The 16,490-nt window shown below is 42.0% G+C and overlaps 1 protein-coding gene across 4 annotated transcripts in view; it reads right to left on the bottom strand.

Annotated features, from left to right (window-relative positions):
* Positions 1 to 10,979: 10,979 nt before the first annotated feature.
* Positions 10,980 to 16,490, bottom strand: part of LOC140455500 (uncharacterized) — a 33,231-nt gene continuing 27,720 nt past the window's right edge. The window contains exons 1-3 of one of the 4 annotated variants that reach the window (XM_072550448.1): positions 15,840 to 16,011; positions 15,552 to 15,636; positions 10,980 to 13,107 (exon numbers count right to left, since the gene is read on the bottom strand). In XM_072550448.1, the coding sequence (XP_072406549.1) occupies positions 11,648 to 12,604 (957 nt within the window). In that variant the 5' untranslated portion in view covers positions 12,605 to 13,107; positions 15,552 to 15,636; positions 15,840 to 16,011 and the 3' untranslated portion in view covers positions 10,980 to 11,647. Of the gene's footprint in view, positions 15,637 to 15,839; positions 16,012 to 16,490 lie in introns of those variants that run through there. The other 3 variants (XM_072550447.1, XM_072550449.1, XM_072550450.1) reach the window with 3 other exon arrangements.

Here is a 16,490-nt window from a genome sequence, read left to right as displayed (position 1 = left end):
CCTATCAATGGGGTCACCTCGTGAAGGCTCAGCTCCCTTCAACTCAAACTTCTGAGGCTCAAATATTCATTTCATTTAGTTTTTCTCCCAACTCATTCATCTTTCCCAAGATGTCTGGTCCATTCATCTCTCTTAGGATGTTGGAGTCTCGAATAAAACAAAGAACAGTGGATGCTAGATATCCAAGACAAACAAAAACAGAAATTGTTGGAGAAACTCAGCAGATCTAACAACACTTGTGAAGAGAAAACAGAGTTAACGCTTCAATCCATACAGGGTCACTGGACTCCAAACATTAACTTTGTTTTCACTTTACAGGTGCTGCCAGATCTGTTGTTTCTCCATCAATTTCTGTTTCTGTTTGTCCCAGTCTCAATCTTGCCTGAGAGTGATATTGTTCAGCGCGCAGTACACTAGGATAATTGAGGCCATTCTCTGTCTCTCTAGGGAATACTACGATCTAGGTGTAACCGATCAGGTGGGAATTTAAACTTGTCATTGTCCCACCTGAATACAACCTTATTGCAGCTGCTGTTTCAGTTCTCTTTGTAAAAGTTTGAGAGAAATAGACAGGAATAGCCAGTACATGAAACAGTTCTTCAACATCTCCCTTGTTCTTTCTGTCAGCTGCCTCAGATCAGCATGAACATCAATAAATAACAGCTTGTCAGTGTGGGGATTCACGAAGTGGTGACATCAGCCATGGAAGCAGTGGATGGACCCGGTCCTAGTCAACTGAACATCAGCCCACTCACCTTCCCCAAACATGGGCCTGAGTTCCTGTCAGTGAAAGCATTGTGGGATGATTCAATATTAGTGGATTCACATGGTGCATTCTGGGGAGGGGAGGGAACTGCCTTTTCGTCAGGGGTCTCAGAATCTCCTCAGATGACCTTTAATATTATAAGTTATTTTAATTTATTCTTGGGATGTGGGTGGGACTGGCTAGACTACCATTTATTGTCTATTCCCAATTGCCATAGGACAGTTAAGAGTCAATACATTGCCGTGGATCTGGAGGCACATGCAGGTTTGACAGTTTCTTTCCCTGAAAAACATTAGTAAACCAGATGGGGGTTTTCCAACAATCGACAATGGATTCATAATCATCGTTAGACTTTTTCATAGAATCCCTACAGCATGGAAACTGGCCCTTCGGCCCCACAGGTCCACACCGACCTTCCGAGGAGTATCTCCCCTAAACCCATTCCCTGTTACTCTACATTTACCCCTAACCCACACATCCCTGAATACTATGGACAATTTAGCATGGCCAATTCACCTAACCTGCACATCTTTGGATTGTGGGAGGAAAGTGGAGCACGCGGAGGGAACCCATGCAGACATCGGGAGAATGTGCAAACTCGAACACACGGTCGCCCAAGGCTGGAATCAAGCCCGGATCCCTGGCACTGTGAGACCGCAGTGCTAATCTCTAAGCCACCGTGCCGCCCTCTTAATTCCAGGTTTTTATTGAATTCAGATTGCACCATCTGCCATGGCAGGATTCAAACCCGGGTCCTTAAAATGTTACCTAGATCTCTAGAATAATAATCCAGCGATAATACCACTAGGCCTCCCCTAAAATTGAGTGCAAAAAATCACTGCCAGCACCTTGGAGAAGGAGATATTCTGTAAAACTCCAGCAAACATTGTTGCTACTCATTGAACGTTGCATTACTTCAAAGGAAGAAATTTGTATGAAAGACAGATTTACTTCCTCCTGCCTCCAGTGTTAGAAAGGTAGAAGGTGAACCCTTTTAAATTGTATTGCAAACATAAAAAACAAAGCAAACTCCTTGCAATATTATTGAGGTAATAATATCATTATGACTATATTCAACTATTTTAATTATTTCTCATGTTAATGGACACAGTTGAAATAAACGTATCCATTGGCATGTAATTCGCTGAAATTATTGCTGGCCACAGCGTATAAACTGGAGCCATGAACACGACTGACTGTGGCGCCTGAACAGCGAAAAACTTGGGAGTATAATTTGAAGAGCCATCTCAAACAAGCACAATCAGCAAAACCTCACCACTCTCATTGTTGCTACCTGGGCTGTGGTCATTGCTTTGGTTGGTACCAGCTTTCTTGACTGATGTTTAATGAACCAGTGTTAAAGAACATAAAAGTTACACTCAAATTTAAAATTCATCATTCTTTAAATTTTAGCTGGATTACACTGATAAACTACACAAACTACATAAGGTCTTGGCCACAAACATTGCTTGTACTTGTTGCATGTTTGGAAAGGAATTTTATTGGTGCAAATATTTTTAAAATTGTTAGACCAGCTGAAGGAGTTTTATTTAAGGGAGGTATATTGTGATCTGATTGGCTTTATGATCAAGGCAGTGTGTACATATATGGACTGAATAACTTTCTGATTCATTTTAAAACATCTTTGTGTTTCAATAAATTATGTTATCGAGTTATGGAGCTGTACGGCATGGAAACAGACCTTTCAGCCCAATTGTCCATGCCGAACAGATAGCCTAAATTAATCTGGTACTATTTGCCAGCATTTGGCCTGTATCCCTGTAAATGCTTTCTTTTCATCTACCCATCCAGATGTCTTTTAAATGTCGTAATTGTACCAAACTCCACCACTTCCTCTGGCAGCTCATTCCAGACACACACCATTCTCTGCATGAAAACGTTACCCCTTAGGTCCCTTTTAAATCTTTCCCCTGACACCTTAAACCTATGCCATCTAGTCTTGGACTCAACTAGCCTGAGGAAAAGACTATAGCTATTCGCCCATCATGATTTTATAAACTTCTATCAGGCCACCCCTCAGCCTCCGACGCTCTAGGGAAAATAGTCCCAGCTTATTCAGCATCTCCTTGTTGCTCAAACCCTCCAAACTGGCAATATCCTTGTAAATCTTTTCAGAACCTTTTCAATTTTCACAACAGGGAGACCAGAACTGAACCAATGTCCACAACATGACCTTCCAACTTCTATGCTCAATGCACTGACCAATAAAGGCAAGTATATCAAATGCCTTCTTCACTATCCTGTCTACCTACATCTTTACTTTCAAGGAACTATAAACCTGTACTCCAAGGTCGCTTTGCTTAGCAACACTCCCGAGCACCTTACCATTAAGTTTATAAGTCCTGCCCTGATTTGCCTTTTCAAAAGGCAGCACCTCACATTTATTGAAATTAAACCTTCATCTGATCAAGGTCTTGCTGTACTCTGAGGTAACCTTCTTGGTTGTCCACTGCACCAACAACGTTGGTGTCATCTGCAAACTTAATAGCCATACCTCCTGTGTTCACATCTAAATCATTTATATAAATAACAAAAAACAGAGAACCCAACACCTATCCTTGTGGCCTCCAATCTAAAAGCAGCCCTCTACCACCACCCTCTATCTCCTACCTTCAATCCAGATATGTTCCAAATGGCTCGTTCTCCCTGTATTCCGCACGACCGAATCTTGCTAACCAGTCTACCATGAGGAACCTTGTTGAATGCTTTACTGAAGTCCACATAGATCGCGTGCACCGCTCTGCCTATATCAATCCTTTGTTACTTCAAAAAACTTAATCAAGTTAGTGAGACATGATTTCCCACGCACAAAGCCATACTGACTCTCCCTAATCAGTCCTTCCCTTTCCAAATATATATTGCAGGGAATCCTGTCCCTCAGGATTCTCTCCAATGACTTGCCAACATGGATGTCAGGTTCACCAGTCTATTGTTTCCTGGCTTTTCCTTACCACCTTTCTGAAATAGTGGCAGCACATTGGCCAACCTCCAGTATTCAGGTACCTCATCTGTGGCTATCGATGATACAATTATCTCAGCAAGGATCCCAGCAATCAGTTCCCTAGCTTCCTACAAGGTTCTAATCCTTTCCTGAGGTGATAAGGAAGATAATAGACTTATCATTTATTTAAAATAATCTTCAAATATATTGATAATTTTGGTGTATCTGTACAGTCAGTCATTTAAGAATCATCTTTGTTCATCTTCTTCTGTTACTGACATGGCTACCACTCAGTACTAATCACTTTCCAGACACGATTGACTTGTTCCAATGTGTGTGAAAACAACTTGAGGAGGTCAAACATTGTAAAGAAGAACCAAAACGCTATGTGGGAATGTCAGTTGCTTATTTATTTATCCAACATCTGGAGACAATGTTGAGTACCAGGAATGAACATCTGTTTTCAGTTCATTTTATGAAATCTGAGGTAAAGCTGGAAGCTTTCTTTGAGCCAACTGAACAGGTTAATACAAGTTATTATCTAATGGTCCAGAGACAGTCAGAATTCAGAAATTTCAAAATAGCATGGGCACAGACATCACTATCACTCTTTCACAACACTTTCCAAACCTATGGCCTCTATCACTGAGGATAAGAGCAGTAAATAGTGGGAACGTCACAGTCCGCAAGTTCCTCTTCAAGCCACACACCATGCTGAAATGGAATGCAAATGCCATTCCTTTCCTGTCACTGGATGAATATCCTGGAACTCCCACCCTCAAAGCACTGTAAATGTCCATCCACCCCATAGCTCACCACTGTCTTCTGGGAAATTAAGGATTAACAATACATGCTGGCCTAGCCACTGATGAACAAATTAAAACAGCTTTATCTCAAAACGCAGTTCAAATGATTACTTATTAAGATGAGTCAGCATAGCTTTGTACAGGGGAGATCTCTCAGTTTGAGTTTATTTTGGGAAAATCATCAAAGATTCTTGAGAAGGGAGGGCAGTGGATGTTATCTACATGGACTTCATAAAAGCATTTGGCAAGATCCCTCATGGTAGGCTGGTCCAGAACATTAAGTCATATTAGATTCACATTGAGCTGGTACATTAGACACAAATTTGGCTTGATTATAGAAGATAATAGACAGTTGTGGAGAGGTGTTTTTATGACTGAAGATCTGTGACCAGTGCTGCACAAGGATTGGTGCTGGGACTTCTATTGTTTGTAATATCTGTAAATAATTTGGATAAAAATGTAGGTGGTCTAATTAGTAAGTTTTCAAATAATATGGAAATTGGTGAAGTTGTGGATCGTGGAGAAGGTTATCAAAGGGCACTGCAGGATATACACAGTTGGAAAGTTGGGTGGAGAAAAGGCAGTTTATTCTGGATAATTGTGAGGTGATGCATTTTTGGAGGGTGGAGGGCATCAAATGCAAGAAGAAAGTATACAGTAAATGGCAGGATCCTTAGAAGAATTGATATACTTAGGGTGCAAGTCCATACCTCCTTGAAAGTGGCAACACAAATGGATAAGGTGGTAAAGAAGGCATAAGGCATTTCACATTCATGGGTCAGTGAGTATAAAGGATGCAAAGTCTTTTTGCAGCTAAATAAAACTTTTAGAAAGCCACACTTTGAGTACTGTGTGTAGTTCTAGCTGCTACACTGTCGGAAAGATTTGGAAGCAATGGAGAGGGTGCAAAAGAAGTTTACCACAATATTACCTGAATTGGAGTTTGTTAGCTTTAAGGAGAGGATGGACAAACTTGAATTGTTTTTTGCTACAGAGTTGCAGGCTGAGGGGTGACCTAATAGAAGTATGTAAAATTATGAGATGCATGTATAAGGTGGATAACCAGAGTCTTTTTCTCAGGTTGGAAATGTCAAAGATTAGTTTAAGATGAGGGAGGAAACTTTCAAGGAGATTGTTAGGCAGGTTTTAAATGCAGACGGTGATAGGTGCCTAAAACATATTATCGGGGAGGTTGTAGAAGCAGAGACAATAGCAACATTTAAGAGGCATTTAGACAGACTTAACACAGGATATTAGTTAGGCCAGTTTTGGAATACGGTGTGCAATTCTGGTCTCCCTGCCAGAGGAAGGATATTGTGAAGCTTGAAAGCGTTCAGAAAAGATTGACAAGGATGTTGCCAGGGTTGAAGGGTTTGAGCGATAAGAAGAACCTGATGAGGCTGGGACTATTTTCTCTGTTGTGTCAGGGGCCGAGGGGTCATGAAAGTCATAGATGACCTTACAAAGCTTTATCAAATTATGAGGGGAACGGATAGGGTAAATAGACAATGTTTTTTTCCTGGGTCAGAGCATAGGTTTACGGTAAGAGGGCAAAGATTTAAGAGGCACCTAAGGGGCAAGTTTTTTACGCAGAGGGTGATGCATGTATGGAATGAGCTGGCAGAGGAAGTGGTGGAAGCTGGTACAATTACAACATTTAAAAGGAACCTGGGTGGGTATATGAATAGAAAAAATTTAGAAGGATTTAGGCCAAATGCTGGCAAATGGTACTAGATAAATTTAGGATATCTGGTCAGCATGGAAGAGTTGGACAAGTGGTCTGTTTCTATGCTGGACATCTCTATGACTCTATAACAGGCAGGTAATAGAGAGATATAGACCATGTGCAGGCAGACAGGATTAATTTGAATGGCATCGTGGTCAGCATAGACATGATGGACCAAATGGCCTATTTCTGTGCTATACTGTTCTGTGTTCTAAATCAGGATGAGAGAAATGACTTTCAGCAACTCAAGAGAAGCTGTGGCCATTTGAGCATTAATTCCATGCTGCCTATGCTTTACTTTGTAAAGTACAATTATAATCTTTCATTAATAAATTATCCTCTGCTTCACGACTTATGCCTGTCTTCATTACTTCTTTCGATATTGTAGGTCAGCTTTGGGAGAAGTTTAAAGATTGTGAATTGAGAATACAAATTAAAATTGACTGTCAGCTCTTACACAATACAAAGGAGTGTTTCACTGTCAGAGATACTAACTTTTAGACGAGTTAAACTACAACCCTAACTGCCCTTGCAAGTCAATGTAAACAATCTCATGACAGTGTTTTGTAGAATGGCAATGGAGTTATCACTGATACCCTGGGTAATATGGGTCCAACATTCAATGTAATAAAACAGATTTTCTGGTCACTGTTACATTGAAAGCTGCAGGTGCTTTCTGCATAAATTGACTGTTATGATACCAGCATTATAACATTGACTACCTTTGAAAAAGAACATCACGAGGTGAAAAGCATTGTCCTATGTCAAGCCTAAATATAAATGCAAGTCTTTTTCTCTTTTGGAAACATTATTTTTCCTCCCAAATAGGACAGTACAAACACTCCCCATGGTATTAATCAAACACCCATTATCTGAAGACTATCTGTCTCTAATTTACATTTCACCCATTATCTGATTCTACCTGATGAAGGGCTTTTGCCCGGAACGTCGATTTTCCTGCTCCCCAGATGCTGCCTGACCTGCTGTGCTTTTCCAGCACCACCATAATTAGATTAGATTACTTACAGTGTGGAAACAGGCCCTTCGGCCCAACAAGTCCACAACGCCCCGCCAAAGCGTAACCCACCCATACCCCTACATCTACCCCTTACCTAACACTACGGGCAATTTAGCATGGCCAATTCACCTGACCTGCACATCTTTGGACTGTGGGAGGAAACCGGAGCACCCGGAGGAAACCCACGCAGACACGGGGAGAACGTGCAAACTCCACACAGTCAGTCACCTGAGGCGGGAATTGAACCCGGGTCTCTGGCGCTGTGAGGCAGCAGTGCTAACCACTGTGCCACCGTGCACTAGACTCTTTGACTCTACCCAGTACCCATAATTTCCATTCCTGACAGATTGGTTTACTTTACTAAAGACACATACATTGACATCAGAAAAACTCTCTCAGAATACTCAAGAGACAGAAGTTTCTTTAAAATCCCTGTTCTTTAGTCTGGCTCACAATTCCAATAGTCAGAGATGACACCGAACTTTATTGACACAGGAAGACGGCAGACTGGCTCAGTGAACATGATGCTGAAGTAAAAACCAAAAGAATTGCAGACGCTATAAATCAAAAACAAAGACAGAAGTTGCTGGAAAAGCTCAGCAAATCTGGCAGTATCTGTGAAGAGAAATCAAAGTTAACACTCTGATCCTTCCTCAGAACTGATGCTGAAGTATGTGACTTCATGGAACAAAGCAATCAGCCGTCATTGCCAGGCAGAAAAACCCAAGGTGACAACTCAAAAAATGCAGCATTTCATCAGCTCAAGACTGCTGACCAAAGACAAATTCAGAAGTTAAAGGATATATGGTAGGAAGAGAAAGTTGAAGAGAAAGTTTAAGAGATCCAACAATGTGTTGGTGACCATCATGACATGCAAAGTTTTGAAGTAACCAGGGCACTCTATAGACTGAGTTCAATTAGACTGAGGCAAAATCCCCTTCATTCACAAGAGGACAATGACATTTTTTAATGTTGGAGAGAAGATTTTGAACAACTCAACCATGAATCCACAGGGACAGGTGATACCTTCCAGTCTATCCCCTAATATCTTGTGGTATAATGTGTAGGTGAGTCACCAGCGCTGGGAGAGCAGCCACAAGCCATCAAATAGTTTAGAACTAATAAAACCTGTAGCCCAATGTTATGCCAGCTCAGGGTGAATGCTTGCTCATAGGCTATATGAACATATTCCTATGGATTTGGAGGAAAAGAAGCCCCACCTATTACAATGTGTAAATTGTAATTCTTTGAATAAGGGAGATAAATCACAATGTGAAAATTATTGAGGTCTTCCCCTGTTGTCTATGGATGGGAAATTCCTGACACCCATTCTCCTGAATCACTGACTTCCTATGGCTGAGGTAATTCACCTAGAAACACAGTGACATTTCCTCCTATCTCTCTTTCTCTGTCTCAGTGTTACTTTTTAATCTAGTCATGTCTCAATGAAACATTTTGCGATATTAAGGTGCTACATATGTAATGCATCCTATTGTCCTCTACATGTACACCAGGCCTCAAGGTGCTGACCTGAAGGACAGACTATGAATATTAATCTACCTGTAGTGCTCTGACCAAATGGCTGTTCAGCATGTGAACATCCAGACAGAGAATGTTGTGAAACAGTGGAGACTATCGTAGCCGATACATATCCTGCCCTCCACCTGCCTTCCCAGCTGGGCTTGTTGATGAGGAATGTGATTTCTGGCTGATTCTCCCTCTCCATAGACTAGAAACACTGAGGCTAATTGAAATACCTCCATTACTATGCAAGGAATATCTCCTCCCCAGGTCCCCAGGTTGGTGTGCTGCTGGATGAAGCTGAAGCCTTTCTAACTACTGAGTATCTGACTGTCTTCTTGGTCAGAGTGAGAGTCAATGTGCATTGAAAGGATGCTGAATTTATACAGGAGCTTCTGTCCATGTAGATGAGTTCTTTTGTTGATGTTTGGTGATCTGGTCAAAGGTCAAATTGACCTTCCTGAAACGGTTGAACTGATGGGAGAGACATTAGGCAGACATTACTGAGACAGATGGTGCTTTGGAATGACAGCTCCCCCATGTGAACACTACAGGTTAAAGAACACAGATGGCACTCATGCAACAGAAGCAGGTGACCCCGCTTCATGTCCATGTTGTGAGGCCGGTGTCTGATGAGATAGAAGGAGGAGGTGAAACATTCTTAGCACATATCACACTGGAAAAATTTGTCACCTGTGTGGATTCATTGATATTTCAAGTTTTCTGAAAACTGTGACGACATCAATACAAAACCATTCAGACTGTTTCCTGTTTGAGTGTGCTGGTGGACGAGAAGATACATCTGAAAACTTTGTTACATACCTCACATTTGAATGCTTTCTTAGCAGGGTGAATTAGTCAATCAATGAACCAGGTGAAAGCTCTGTCACAAACACTGCAGCTGAAGAGTACCCTGTGTGAATCTTCTGGTGTTCCAATATGATGAATGCATCATAAAAACCTTTGAATAAAAGTAAAATACTGCGGATGCTGAAAACAAAACTGCAAACAACTTTCATGTTTGAATCCGCTGATGGAGTAGAAGGTATGATGACCTCGAGACTGATTCCTCGCACGTCTTGCACATGAACAGCTTCTCTCTTCTGTGAGTGCATTGATCAGCATGGAGTTTCCATGACTTAGAATTATTTTTTGCACTCCTCACACAAGAATGACTTCTCCTCAGGACTTTTGTTTTGATGTGCGTGGAGAGTTGATGACTGTGAATATGATTTGTTACACACCTCACACTTAAATGGTTTCTCCCATGTGTGAATGCATTGACGTATGTGAAGGTTTGATATCTCTGAGACTGATTTGTTACATGCCTCACATTTGAATGGTTTCTACTCAGTGAGCTATCTCTTTCGTCTCAAAAAGGCTGAAGACTTCACAAAATCACACCTGTAATTTCATTTGTTGTATATCTACCTACACGTAGAATCTGAGGTTCCTACTTAACTTTGTGCTTAGCTCCTCACACTGGCTACACAGAACCTGTTCCGTTGACTGAGCTCTGCCTTTCATCCACATAAAGAAGATCTTAACCGTGACTTCAAGTTCCTTCCCAGATGTCCTGGACCCTCTACTAGCAACAAAGCCTTTTGCACACACTATTTGTTGTAGAGAGCAGTGTCAATCTCTCTGACTATACAATCCCCTAAGATCATTACATTCCTTTTTATACCCTCCCCACTTGAATAGTTTTCTGTGTCACAGTGCTTTGGTCAGTTAGCTCATCCATCATGTATCTCTCACTCTCATCAAATGTGCTGAACAAACCTCAAGACTGGTGGACAATGACAAAAGCTGATGCTCCTACATTCCGGTTCTCTGGGTTCTCTTACTTGGTTAATTCAGAGTCGCATCTTCCTTTTCCTTCCCTTTCCTATGATATTATCTGAAGACCATTTTCTAAGGAGCGTGACTATATCCTGGAATAAACTATCCAAGTAATTTTCCCCAACCTGATGCATCACGGTCTCTACAGTTCAGTCTCCTGCTCATAAACCCTGATGCAAAGCTGCATCAGCTCCAGAAACTTTCTATTGGATGTGTTTGCATTGGATCAAGCTGGTATCCAGCAGCTCCCACATTGCTGAAGCTGTGACATGTTACCTCTTCCTCCATCTTTAATGTATTTGAATTAACTACTTAATTACTTGATTCAATAATTTCATTTCTTTTAAATATTTTATTAATCTTACCACTGCTCCGAGACAATTTTAAACTGTAGCAATAAAACAGCCCTGAACCACTAACCAAATACCCACCCACAATTACCCCTGTAATTGAGTTAGAACCAATTCCAACATGGTGAAAAGTTAGCAAAAAAAAAGAAGCACTTGCTTCTCTTTGTCACCAACTCCCAGCACTCTGTTCAAAGTCACACAGATGCCTGGATATGAGTTAGCTCAGTCCCAGGTAAGGAAAACATTAAGGTAGTTTTCTTAATCAACTAATTTCACTTAATTAAGTAACTTAACGAACAGATCTCAAGAAGAGAGCTTGTATATCCCAGTGTAAAGCTGGATGAAATTTAGACTTTAAACAGTAAGTTACAGTTAAATGTGAGATACAAATACATTTCTAGGCAGAGATTAACAAGTCCCTTTCTCACCCAAGTGCCAGCATGCTGTTCAAAGTCACTCTCAGTTGTCACACACCTCACACCTGAATGGTTTCTAACCTCTGTAGATCTGATGTTTCAAGGAGGTGGGAGAGGAGTGGGTGACAGCCTGGTCATAAACACCAAACTTGAAGAATTTCTCCCCTTGTGAATCCTCTGATGTCCCAGGACATTCGAAGACATCACACTTCGTTTAACACAAATGTCACAAATGAGAAGTCACTTCACAGTGTGAATGCGCTGGTGTCTGTGCAGGTTTGATCGTTCTGTGAACGATTTGTCACACACCTCGCATGTGAATGGTTTCTCTCCTGTGTGAACACGTTGGTGTCTGCGGAGATTTGTTGACTGTGAAAATGATTTGTTGCACAGCTTGCACGGGAATGGTTTTGCCCCTGTGTGAATGTATTGGTGTTTCAGGAGATCAGATGAGATGGTGAAAGCTTTTTCGCAGATGTTGCAAGTGAATGGTTTCTCCCCTGTGTGAAAGCGTTGGTGTGTGCGGAGGGATGATGACGCCGAGAATGATTTATAGCACACCTTGCAAGTAAATGGTTTCTCTCCTGTGTGAATGTGTTGGTGCTTCAGCAGATCAGAGGAGTTGGTAAAAGCCTTCTCACAAAATCCACATCTGAATGGCTTCTGTCCTGTGTGAATGCGTTTGTGTTTGCAGAGGGTCGATGAGTTGGAGAATGATTTATCGCATACTTTACACGTGAATGGTTTCTCCTCTGTGTGAATGCGTTGGTGTGAACAAAGGGTCGATGAGTCTGAGAATGATTTGTTGCATACCTCACACTTGAATGGTTTTTCCTTTGTGTGAACGAGTTGGTGTTTGCGGAGGGTAGAGGAGAGGGAGAATGATTTGTCACACACCTCGCATGTGTATGGTTTCTCCCCAGTGTGCGTCCGTAGATGTGTACGAAGGTTCTCGGATTCCGAGAAGGATTTGTCACACACTTCACACGTGAAAGGCTTCTCCCCAGTGTGGATGCGTTGGTGTCTGAGCAGGTTCTCTGACTGCGAGAATGATTTATCACACACATCGCATGTGAACGGTTTCTCCCCTGTGTGAATGCGTCGGTGTCTGCGGAGGTTCGATGACTCCGAGAATGTTTTGTTGCAGACCTCGCATGTGAATGGTTTCTCCCTCGTGTGAATACGTCGATTAGTCATGAGCCTTGATTGTGCACAAAAACCTGAGTGGTTTCTTTTGCAGGTGGCTGCAGTTATGTTAACAGTAATACCTTGTGTTAAGAAATATTGTCAGGCTGTGAACCTCCCGGATACAGCTGAAATACAACAGCCTCTCAACTGTAGGAATGAGTCTCTTGAGGCTCGATGAATGATTGAGGCTCTCACCACGTCTTGAGCCACTCAAACTTCTACCCAGCTTCACTCTGACTGATCACCCACACTGGAACCTTCAGAAAGGTTGGTTCTGATGGAAGTCTCCACACCCACCGACCAGTTTCAGATCTGATGATATGTCAAAGTTCCCCTGACCTGACTAATTTCCAGATGATGGTTTCACTGCCCAACCTTGTCTGTGTTGAGCAATGCTGCGAAGGGACTAGATTTTTCTCACAGTCGTGCAGTTGTTCCTTTGGGTGATGGTCAGGAAATATCTGTGGTGTCTATCCTCTCTGAGTTGTCAGGTATAGTACACTGCAATCTTCCTGCAAAACAGGAAAAGGAAACATGATTTCCTCCAACTCCCTCTCCTCATTTGCTGAAGGGGCTGACTCCTCAATTAGAAACTGTTCCACAGCAAGTGCCAGTCTGCTATTCCCCTGTCTGTGGGGGGATCAGATGCAAGTCTTTTCTTTTACCTCACATATCTGTCACACACACTCTGTTTCTAGCAAGGATACTGGATATGCAACCAGGAACAGACAAAGTGGATAGTTGTTCTCCTACAGTCAGACAGACACCCCAACTTCCAAGGCACCATTGAAGGCAATGGGAAAAAAACTGTCACTCTCCATGGGAGTAGTATCAGCTGACTGGAGGGAGGCAAATGTTGTTCCTCTTTTCAAGAAAAGGAAGAGGGAAATCCTTTGAAATTACAGACCAGTCAGTCTGATGTCTATGGTAAAACAAGCTAACAAATCACTATGAGGTTGTGTTATGTTGGCAAAGATCACTTTTACCCTTCGAGTCGAATATAAAAAAAATTCAGGTGAAATAATTCAATTGAGATTTAGAAATGTTTCCTTTGTTACTTAAAATTATTTGATGAAAACACTTGCACAAGAAGTGCTAGAATCTAAGAAAAATACTGCTTCAATGTAGTTGATTGAAGGGTTCTGGTTTATCCTGGAAAATTAGATATGCCATATCCAGTCACACTATCTATCCCAAATACAGCGACACTGCTGAGTAAAGTGATCAAATCCAAGCCCAGGCTTTTGGGAGAGGCTGAGGCCTTCCAGCAAAATCATCATGAATTACTGTGAGTCCAGCTTTAGCAGTTGAATTAGTTCAAATATGGGTATGGAATGAACTGAGAGGAAGTGGTGGAGGCTGGTACAATTGCAACATTTAAGAGACATTTGGTTGCGTATATGAATAGTAAGGGTTTGGAGGGATATGGGCCGAATGCTGACAGGTGGGACTCGATTGGGTTGGGATATTTGGTCGGCAAGGATGGGTTGGACAGAAGAGTCTGTTTCCATGCTGTACATCTCTATGACTCTAAATAGAACTACGGAATGTTACATACAGAGAATTATGCTTTACAGGATCACAGGGTAGCTAGGAAAGAACTCAAAAATGGATTGAGGATAGCTAGGAAGGGCGTGAAAAACCCTTGGCGGAAAGATTTGGGAAAACCCAAGGGCGTTCTACACATACGTGAGAAATAGAATGATCAGAGAGAGGATAGGGCCAATCAGGAATAGTGGAGGGAACTTGGGACTGGAGTCCGAGGAGGTGGGGCAGGTCCTAAATGAGTTTTTTGCTTCAGTATTCACAATAGAGAAGGACCTTGTTGATAGTGAGAACACCGTGGATCAGGTTAATAGGCCTATACCGATTGATATTAAAGAAGCGGACGTGCTGGAAATTCTGAGAAACATCAAGATAGATAAGTCCCCAGGGCTGGCCCAGATACGTCTCAGGTTACTATGGGAAGTGAGGAATGAGATTGCTGCACCTCTTTGCATCCTCACTCTCCACGGGAGTAGTACCAGCTGATTGTAGGAAGGCAAATGTTGTTCCTCTGTTCAAGGAAGGGAAGAGGGAAATCCCTGGGAATTACAGACCAGTCCGTCTTACATCTATGGTAAGCAAGGAACTGGAAAGGATTCTGAGCGATAGGATTGATGACTATTTGGAAAAACATATTCAATTAAAAATAGCATGGCTTTGTGAGCATTTGTACTTGCAGAGTTACATTGTACTTTGCTCAAAAACTGCATGAATCCATGTAAGACTCTGTTAACTCATTTTTAGATTAGAATCAGTCTAAACATTATGGCACAGACAACAGAACACAGGGGGCTAACATCTTATCTGGCCTGACACCAATTGTTACAGTTAACCTGAGAATGTAACTTTTAAAATGCTTTGTGATTTACATATGAACGAAGTGAAACTATCAAGGTCATTCTAACAGATGAGAGACTTAACAAACAATCAAGATATTTTTCAATGCATAATTTCAGTTACATCACACTAAACTCTTGCTGTACATTCTGTGTCTTACAATTGTACACTCCACAACCACCTGATGGAGTGGCGCTCCGAAAGCTAGTGCTTCCAATTAAACCTGTTGGTCTATAACCTGGTGTTGTGTGGTGTTTAACTTTGTACACCCCAGTCCAACACCTGCATCTCCAAATCATGACGACAATTGTCTGGTCTGTCTACATATGAGTCCAATGCCACACAACATGGTTGACTCTGAATTGTCCTCTGAAGTGGCCAAACAAACAATGGCTCTTCTGCCCATCAGGATTTAATAGATTTCTACCAACTCTACTGTTAGGCCTTTCTACTGTAAGGGAAACAATCCCAACTTCTCTAGTCTGTCCAAGTAATTGTAATTCCTCAATCTTGAAACTATTTCAGTAAATTCCTTCTGTGCTCTCCCCAAAATTATTCACTGAACATTGCTCACGTCACTTCTCTCCAATAAGAAGCCTGAATATAGCAGTCTTCATGAACAAGGCTCTGTCTGCAGATCAACGGGTCCCACAGGAGAGCTGAATGATAGAGAAAAGGACAAAGCAGGGCATCAGGACATTTTTCTCCCTCAAGTCAGACTCCATTCACCTCCTCTCTACACGTCGATTTTAAATCAGAACCTCACTTCTGAGTACTGACCCTTCAGCCTACACAGTGAGCATCAAGACCCTTGCAGTAGCTGTTAGGAAACCATTTATATAAAAGCTGCTCCTTCACTCACCATCTCCTCACTTGGTTTTCAGTCCCTATAGGAAGTGAACCAGCTCTGGAAGAGGAAGAGGAGACAATGGGCAGAGTGGGTGGACTCTCTGATTGACGTCTCTCACAGTCAATCCAAATATTTCTGGAGCAACATGAGTTTCCTGAAACTTGGGAAACTGACCGGGGAAATGGAGGTGAATTTGAGCAGCAGATCAGGTTGGAAACGCTCGGATGTGAACTTGAAGGAATAGATTTTTCACATTTCAAATGAAAATGGAGTAACTTTTCAATGTTGACACCGTCCATCAAACACTCACAAGAGAAGATACAGCATAAGTTAGACGGAAAGTCAAACCCGAGGAGCAGGAAAATCGATGTTTCGGGCAAAAGCCCTTCATCGTCGATTTTCCTGCGCCTCGGATGCTGCCTGGCCTGCTGTGCTTTTCCAGCACCACTCTAATCTCAACTCTGGTTTCCAGCATCTGCAGTCCTCACTTTTGCCTGGATCTTAACTGTTCCTGGACAGGTGGATTAACCCAGGTCACTCACACCCGGAACAAGATCAAGACTCTCCTGCCTCTGTCAATCTTGTATTACTGAGCCTAATGTCGTTGGATGGCGTTTTGGGAGCAAGGTGTGGTGAAATAAGTTAGAATCACAGATGTACAGC

The sequence above is a fragment of the Chiloscyllium punctatum genome, chromosome 30 (assembly GCF_047496795.1).
Source record: "Chiloscyllium punctatum isolate Juve2018m chromosome 30, sChiPun1.3, whole genome shotgun sequence".
In the NCBI taxonomy this organism is placed as follows: domain Eukaryota; kingdom Metazoa; phylum Chordata; class Chondrichthyes; order Orectolobiformes; family Hemiscylliidae; genus Chiloscyllium; species Chiloscyllium punctatum.
This window is presented reverse-complemented; position numbering and strand designations above follow the sequence as displayed.